The sequence below is a fragment of the Colobus angolensis genome, unplaced genomic scaffold (assembly GCF_000951035.1).
Source record: "Colobus angolensis palliatus isolate OR3802 unplaced genomic scaffold, Cang.pa_1.0 Scaffold493, whole genome shotgun sequence".
Classification (NCBI taxonomy): Eukaryota; Metazoa; Chordata; class Mammalia; order Primates; family Cercopithecidae; genus Colobus; species Colobus angolensis.
In genome coordinates, this window is record NW_012118410.1 from 2298129 (window position 1) to 2307139 (window position 9011).

At 38.3% G+C, this 9011-nt stretch overlaps 1 protein-coding gene across 1 annotated transcript in view; it reads left to right on the forward strand.

Moving 5' to 3' along the window:
- Positions 1-8437, forward strand: part of EPM2A (epilepsy, progressive myoclonus type 2A, Lafora disease (laforin)) — a 77159-nt gene extending 68722 nt beyond the window's left edge. Inside the window, exon 5 of the mRNA XM_011959449.1 lies at positions 8017-8437. Within this exon, the coding sequence (XP_011814839.1) occupies positions 8017-8350 (334 nt within the window). The 3' untranslated portion in view covers positions 8351-8437. The remainder of the gene's footprint in view (positions 1-8016) is intronic.
- Positions 8438-9011: the final 574 nt, after the last annotated feature.

Genomic DNA, 9011 nt, shown 5'->3' on the forward strand with positions numbered 1-9011 from the left:
GGGAAGTTCTCCTGGATGATATCCTGAAGAGTGTTTTCCAACTTGTTTCCATTCTTCCCCTCACTTTCAGGCACCCCAATCAGACGTAGATTTGGTCTTTTTACATAATCCCATACTTCTTGCAGGCTTTGTTCATTTCTTTTTCTTCTTTTTTCTTTAGATTTCTCTTCTCGCTTCATTTCGTTCATTTGATCCTCAATCGCTGATACTCTTTCTTCCAGTTGATCGAGTCTGTTCCTGAAGCTTGTGCATTTGTCACGTATTTCTCGTGTCATGGTTTTCATCTTTCAGTTCATTTATTGCCTTCTCTGCATTAATTATTCTAATTATCAATTCTTCCACTCTTTTTTCAAGATTTTTAGTTTCTTTGCTCTGGATATGTAATTCCTCCTTTAGCTCTGAGAAGTTTGATGGACTGAATCCTTCTTCTCTCATCTCGTCAAAGTCATTCTCCATCCAGCTTTGATCCATTGCTGGCAATGAGCTGCGTTCCTTTGCAGGGGAATATGCGCTCTTATTTTTTGAATTTCCAGCTTTTCTGCCCTCCTTTTTCCCCATCTTTGTGGTTTTTTCTGCCTCTGGTCTTTGATGATGGGGATGTACTGATGGGGTTTTGGCATGGGTGTCTTTCCTGTTTGATAGTTTTCCTTCTAACAGTCAGGATCCTCAGCTGTAGGTCTGTTGGAGATTGCTTGAGGTCCACTCCAGACCCTGTTTGCCTGGGTATCAGCAGCAGACACTGCAGAAGATAGAATATTGCTGACCAATGAGTGTGCCTGTCTGATTCTTGCTTTGGAAGCTTCCTCTCAGGGGTGTACTCCACCGTGTGAGGTGTGTGGTGTCGGTCTTCCCCTAGTGGGGGATGTCTCCCAGTTAGACTACTCAGGTGTCAGGGACCCACTTCAGCAGGCAGTCTCAGATCTCAACCTCCGTGTTGGGAGATCCACTGCTCTCTTCAAAGCTGTCAGAGTCGTTTGCGTCTGCAGAGGTTTCTGCTGCTTTGTTGTTGTTGTTGTTGATTAGCTGTGCCCTGTCCCCAGAGGTGGAGTCTACAGAGACAGGGACGGCTCCTTGAGCTGCTGTGAGCTCCACCCAGTTGGAGCTTCCCAGCGGCTTTGTTTACCTACTTAATCCTCAGCAATGGCGGGTGCCCCTCCCCCAGCCTCACTGCTGCCTTGCAGTTAGATCGCAGACTGCTGTGCTATCAATGAGGGAGGCTCTGTGGGAGGCTCTGTGGGCGGGCATGGGACCCTCCCGGCCAGGGGTGGGATGTAATCTCCTGGTGTGCCCATTTGCTAAGACCCTTGGTAGAGTGCAGTATTGGGGTGGGAGTTACCTGATTTTCCAGGTGTTGTGTGTCTCAGTTCCCCTGGCTAGGAAAAGGGATTCTCTTCCCCCTTGTGCTTCCCAGGTGAGGTGATGCCTCCGCCTGCTTCAGCTCTCGCTGGTCGGGCTGCAGCAGCTGACCAGCACCGATTGTCTGGCAGTCCCTAGTGAGATGAAGCCAGTACCTCAGTTGAAAATGCAGAAATCACCTGTCTTCTCTGTCACTCGCGCTGGGAGCTGGAGACTGGAGCTCTTCCTTTCCTTTGTCTTTTGTGCTTCCTAATTCAATATGGAAGGGATTGATTTTAAACAAGTCCTTTCAAATTCACTAAGTAGAAAAAAATTAAATATGGCATTTTAACATTTCAAAGAATGCTTAGCATTGGAAACAACATTAACAAACCAATAGTCTATTTCCAAGGCACATTTTGTTTAAATCTGTATCAAGGTAACCAAGTCGTAGCCTGATTATTTGCCTCAATCTTTGTGCTGCCTCATAATTGACTTTAAGGAAACAAAGGGTGCTACTTGCCTTATTTGCAATTATAATCTGTTGATATGACATCTAAATCAAGTTTCAGGGCTATATATGCTCAAAAACAAGAAGGCCAAACTCTCTTGGACTCAGTCTTATGAAGTTGGGAGTTTGAGAAACTGCTCTTACATTAAGTGATTCTCCATTAAGGTTCATTCTCTGAGAGTCATGTAAGAGGACCCAGGACTATACCACGTTTCTTAAAACTAGATACCCCAGAACTCCAGTACCAAATCATTACATCAAGAAGGGGCCCACATATTTCAGTCATTTTAGTCAGGGTCTAGTGATCTTTTCCCCCGTGTGGGAGGTGCTCAGGTGATAGACGGAAGGACATCAGTGAAGGAAGGAAGACGGATTGTGTTGTGTAAAGAGAGCATTTGGGAACTACCATCAAATGCTAATTGTATTTGCAAGAATTCCAAACATCAGGATGAATGGGGGAAAAGATCTATTATATGCTTTAAGGACATCTGGTGTATGGATATTTGAAAAGAGTCTGGATGATTGAATGAATCTATTTTAGGATGTTTAGACTTTATTGGTTTGCTAAGTCTGCTTTAACAAAGTGCCACAGACAGTGTGGCTTAAACAATAGAAGCTTATTATTTCACAGTTCTGGAGGCTGAAAGTCTGAGATCAAGGTGTCCACAGGGTTGACTCCTTCTGAGTGGCAGCATCTGTTTGAAGCCATCTTCTCCCTGTATCTTCACATTGTCTTCCCTCTGTGTCTGTGTTCAAACCAGCCTCTTATAAGGACACTAGTCATTCAAGTCAGTGCTTACTCTAATTACCTCAGTTTTACTTGATCACCTCTGTAGAGACCCTGTCTCCAAATATAGTCACATTCTCAGTTCCTAAGGGTTAGGACTTTAACATAGGAGTTTGGGGAGGGGGACACAAGTCAATCTGTAATAGGCCTTTATAATTAATTTAATGATATGGCATTTTATAATATGCAAAATAAAAGAGCATTGTGTCAAAAATTATTTGCTTTCATATGGCTGTAAACTACATAGTATATCCCCAAAATGTAAGAAATGAACTGGACTTACAGAATTAACTTGTACTCTATATGAGTCTATGACTCATAAGAAAACTGTAATAAAACTGTGTTTTAATAAAGAAGCTAATTAGTATCACTTTCTTAAATGGAATTTGTCTTTAAGCAGTTATTCAGCCTTAACTGGAGCCTGTTATAAGTACCCTTTTGGGGTAGAGGTTTGGCATTAATAACTTAACACTGGATGCTAGAGGACAGATTTTCAGCAGAAGGAGCTGTATGTGCTACTGAGCCTGGAGCTTACCAGAAGTTGATTTTAATGTTTCTCTTGCTTTCCCACTAATGAGATCTAAATTATAGGACTGATGTTTAAAAGCCAGATCACATTTTAATTTCTCATAAATTATTAAATAAGATAAATGCAGCACAATTATCCAACTTAGGAAATGTGCTTTTTTTTTCTTTCCTTTTAAATTCTTAGTTGGGTTTTGTTAAGAGCCTCAGCAAAATCAATTTTCTCTATTTTTTGAAATGGTGCTCGTTCGTATGGCTAGGAAGAGGGCACTACAATTCAACAGTTGGGGTCTTTAGATGTGATAAATAAACAAAAGCTGATTCTATTATTCCTGTGGTTTTCCTCATCTTTTTTTCTTTCTATGGATACAAAATAATGCTAATTTTCACCTTTAGGAAAAGGTTATTCTGCCATTTCTCATGGCCATTAGTGATGGAAGCTCTAATGTGAAGTATGTAGAATGGACTTGTCTCCCAATACCTTTTGTCTTTTAGACACCCACTTCTCCTGTCGATACCCTGTGGTGATTTTTACAAAGTGCTTGGATGCTCATTCTGACTGATGTATTCATTATTGCCAGTGAGGCTTCCTTTCACTGACAGCTGAGCCTCTGATGCATACGCTTCAGTAGCTGTTGGACCACAGGCCCAAGACTGATGGGTGAAACAAATATTGTAGTATTATGATATGATTACCTGGAACCACAAATCCAGATTCACTCAAATGAATTAAATTGATTTTGATTTGCAGTCCAAGAAAATAAGGTTCCAGAATTTCAGCCATCTACTCTTTCCCCTGGTCTTTACATAAGTTATAATATTACTTGGGTAGATTTTATTTATATATAATCTGATTAGAGCACAGTAGAAATAGTCAAAACCCTAGTTAATAATTTTTTTCTACAAAAGTACATTCTCATGCATAGGACTATATTAAATATTTGTCATGACTCAGAAGTAGATTTAGTTTTGACCAGTTAGAAGGTACTGTACATTAAACCCATGGATATACATTGTCTGTCATAACAAATAATTTCTCACTCCTCACTATCTAGTAATTATTTGTAGTCTTGACACTATTTTTTGGATAAAGATAAGAACTTACCTTAATTTGTAGATATGTCAGACTGAGGAAGCCCATTTTTTCTCATCTCCATATTTTTTACTGATATTAAAAAAAGGTATTGGGCTCTATATATTAAGCTTCCCTTACATGCATATGGAGACCTTGGACTGGTGATCCAAGGTGGGTTGTTCTAGAATCTTCTGCATGTGTAATCTGGTTAATTTCTAAACAGACCAAAAATCAAATAAGCTACAGAATTATAGGCCTAACTCCCAAGCCTCTCTATAAGTATCTCTGAGATGGATCCTGGTAATAGATGTTTTTATAAACATATATTATGTGACTTGAATGCATAGTCAGGTTTGGGAACTTCTGTCCTGAGCTGACTGTCAATACCCTTTTGGTTCAGTTAGCATCTCTTTATCTTTCCAAATAGTCTATAGTGGAGCTGCCAGAAATCTCTGAATTCATGATTGATCGTGGATTACTTATGAAACAAGTCTCTGGAAGTTTTATGATATAATTGTAATTTATGTATAATTTATGATATAATTGTAAGCTATAACTTTTGTTCCGTTATATCTTTGAATTTTGATATGTCTTGCATTAAAACTACCCTTATAGAGAATTTTTATTCTCTAATCTCATATTTCAACAGGCTTCTTTTCACCCTAAAAATCCTGATCTTAAAAGTTGCTTAAAATAACATTGATACCAAGAGAAGACTAAAACTGAGATGAGATGATTAAAAATGAATTTTAAATGGTAACAAATTATCCTCTTTTGAATGAATAGGTAAAAGTTTAGTTACTTTTTAGAAAGCATATCATGCATCTTGTTACCCCCAGTGAATCCTGTAACTAGAAATATATCTCCTACTTTTGGAAAACAAACTGAAGTAAGATGCACATGAAGGGCACTTTAGCTGTCTGATTAAGCAGAAGCCATTGATGTGTTTGTTTCCAACAGGCCCAGTCTCTGTCTGTGCATCCCATATAAGATTCAGTACAAATCACTTTATAACTTTACTTTTCTATCTTTCAATATAGTGTTTGTTTTCAGAGTTTATCTTTCGTTATCTGTCTCTTAGGTTTAGAACATCCTGTTTTAAAATATCAGAAATTATTTCATACTCGTTTCTTAAATATGGACTCTGACTTCCACCATATCTGGATGTATATTTTAAGGGCTTATTTACATCAGAAATGTTATATGTGAAATATATGTGTTAAGCTACCAGCTTTGGGCCTGTGTATCTTTGACTTGTTCTGAGTTTCCCTATCACCTTAAAAACATTTGAAGGCCAGGGCTGAAGGAGATGTTAGAATAACACCTCTTTTAGCAACACCGTGTGACTCTATAGACTGACTGGTTTGGGATATGCTGACTCTGATTTCTTATATTGCAGGCTCAAATGTCCTAATTTACCCTTTGTGTATCTCTATGAACTTTTCTGGAGCCTTTATGTAACCTTGTGTGAAAAATCAGTCCGCCATTTTGTTGTGGCATTTACTGACTAGCTAAATTCTAACTAGTGCCCACTCAAAGAGTGCAATATTCCAGAAAATGCTGAGTGCTATTTGGATTTTAGCTTGCTTGTGAAGAATATTCTCTTTAATATTTTACCAGTCCTCTTTAAAATTTTGCCAGTAAAAAAAAAAATTCATTACTATCTTATAATAATTCCTATATCTTGGTTATATAATGGAAGTGTCCACTTCCCTCTTTTCCAGCTTAGGAGCTTTAGTGTGGTCAGTTCAACCCCAAAGTATACATATGGGAGCCCAGCACTATCATCTCGCTAGGCATCCAGTCGCTGGGTAAGGGATCTTTAAAAGATCTGGAAGGAGGGATGGGACATCTAGATAGAGGCAGGTCTCACTCAGCAGCCAGAGGGAAGGGGCAGTCACCAAGTGGTTGTGAAGTTTCCCCCTGAATACTCAACTCTCCACATCCTGGTGAAGCACGGCTCTTGGGCACCCTGTGAGTATCCTTGCTCAAGGTCTTTCTGTCAGTCCACTGGGTCCAGTGGAGTATCTAAGAATTATCTGGGGCCAGGGATAAGATGAAGGCCTTGGATTTCATGTCCGTCTTTCCATCACCATTAGGTCTTTTGCAATTTCTAACTTTTCTTTTATCATTTTTTCCCATAATAATCCTCGATAAGGATTTCCACAAGGAAATTCCTAATAACCCTTTAGACAAGAACACAAGCAGGAAAAAAACAGTTTATCCTCTTCTGTAGGGGAAGCAGGGCTCAGGCTTTAGACAGATAGTGCCAGATCTTGTGAAATAATTGTCATTGATTATGGGTCATGACCATATTAGAGGATCAGTAATTGGCTTCTCCTGTTAACATCAACAATGACAGCAACCACCAAAAGGAAAAAAGCAAAAAACAAAACAAAACAAAACTAGCTTTCATACAAAAAAATAGGGTATTTTCTATTTTGCAGCATTCAAATGAATATAGGAAACAATGAAAAATTAACTGAATAATCTTTACAATGCAATGCAAAGTAAATTACAAAAATAAGTAAATCACTGTAGCTATACATAAAATCCACTTGTATTTACTGTGCATCCACTGGTTTCAGTCCAATTCAGATATATTATTTAATTGTATTTATTCCTTACAAGATTTTTATTTGTTATTTTTAGACCCATTCTAAAGATGAGCACACCAACAGGTTAGAGCTGATAAATAACTTGGCCCAACATCAGACAATTATTACTAAATATGTTAACAAAATCTTTTATTTTTATTTTTATTTATTTATTTATTTAATTTGAGACAATCTTGCTTTGTCACCCAGGCTGGAGTGCAGTGGTGTGATCTCGGCTCACTGCAACCTCCACCTTCTGGGTTCAAGCTATTCTCCTGCCTCAGCCTCCTGAGTAGCTGGGATTACAGGTGCCCACCACCACGCCCAGCTAATTTTTGTATTTTTAGTTGAATCGGCCAGGCTGGTCTCAAACTCCTAACCTCAGGTGATCTGCCTGCCTTGGCCTCCCAAAGTGCTGGGATTACAGGCATGAGCCACTGCATCCGGCTGGATAAACATATTTTATTTTATTTTTTTCTCCTTGAGTTCTTGTCTAAAGGGTTATAAAATTTTTCCGAGTTTTTAACTTTTTCATTTCATTATTTTTTTCTATAATAAACCTCAATGAGAATTTCCAAAAGGAAATTATGTTGCTATTTCTCTTTCTTACCTTGTAGCATTAGATGAAACCTATAGAACAATGCTAGGTACTAATGGAATGAATGTTGATTCTCATTTTATTTAAAAGAAATCTGTTGTTTGTTAGCTTCTGCTCTGTAGCGTATTTTGAAAGTCTCATACTATTTGAAATTTTTATGTAGACTTTTAAACCAGAATGCCTGCTGAAATTTGTTTTTCAGAATTTATTTATATAATTACAGGAATTTTCACCTTTAATTTGTTAGTATTTGAAGTCTGTTGATGGATTTTTATCATGTGGAGCCATATATGCATTCATGGAATAAGTACATCTTGGTAGACTTATTTTAATATATTGCTTGATTTGGTTTGCAGATGTCCATTTCCTGGTGTTCTAGTTAATTGGATTACTTGCTTTCCCCAAAGCAACATCACCAGTACTTTTTCTTTCAATAATAACATTGGTGCTTATATTCTAAAATATCTAGCTTTTCCTGTGCCAGACTTAAAGGTTAGTTATATTTTAATACTACATATTTTTATGCAGCTCCTTAAACGTCAAATCAGAACAATACTAGTAATAGTTGCCTCCATATGTTCTCATTAGAATTCTACCAAATATCTGGCTGGGTAGCTGCCCTCGTCAAGTGGAACATGTAACCATCAAACTGAAGCATGAATTGGGGATTACAGCTGTAATGAATTTCCAGACTGAATGGGATATTGTACAGAATTCCTCAGGCTGTAACCGCTACCCAGAGCCCATGACTCCAGACACTATGATTAAACTATATAGGGAAGAAGGCTTGGCCTACATCTGGATGCCAACACCAGATATGAGCACCGAAGGTAAGGATCAGAACTGTTCTGCCTCCTTGCTGTGTTTCAGAGAAACCCTTGCTTGCTTGTTGTCTGTCTATCTGTCTATCTATCATCTATAATTTAATATCTTAAAAATGAATGGTAGAAATAGAATAAATATAAGATTTTAGATTTAATATATATAGTACATATGTTTTGACACTGTGGCTAAGATACTGTTTAATGTGGCTTCTTTGTTTATTCGTTCAACACATATTTATTGTGTATGTACTGGGTATGCAGCATTATGCTGGTAGCTAGGAATAATACAGCAGTAAAGAAAGACAGGCACAACTTCTGCCCCCACGGAGCGCATTGTCCTATAGGGATGACAAATGTTATAGAAGTTTAAAACTATGATGAATTTTTTTGTTAGAAAAATACATAGGTATTGCTATGAGATTATGTACAGGTAATCAGGCCAAGGAAGGGGGATCAAAGAGGGTTTTCTTGGAAAGTAGCGTTTGGGCTAATATCTGAGGTTGTCCGAAGGAAGAGTAAGTGGAGACAGTGTCCCAGGCAGAAGCAGCAGCTTAGAAGAATCTTTGTGGCAGGAGAGAGCACAGAGCATTGCAAAAACTGAAAGACCAATGTGGCTTCGATCACAAAATGAGGAAAGATGATCCTGCAGGATTTGAGGGACGAAAAGGACTCTAGACGCTATAGGAAGAAGCAGTTGTGCAGTAATACGAGTTCGAGAGTAATTACAGCACAGAGAGGAACGGGTAAGAGAGGAGTGAG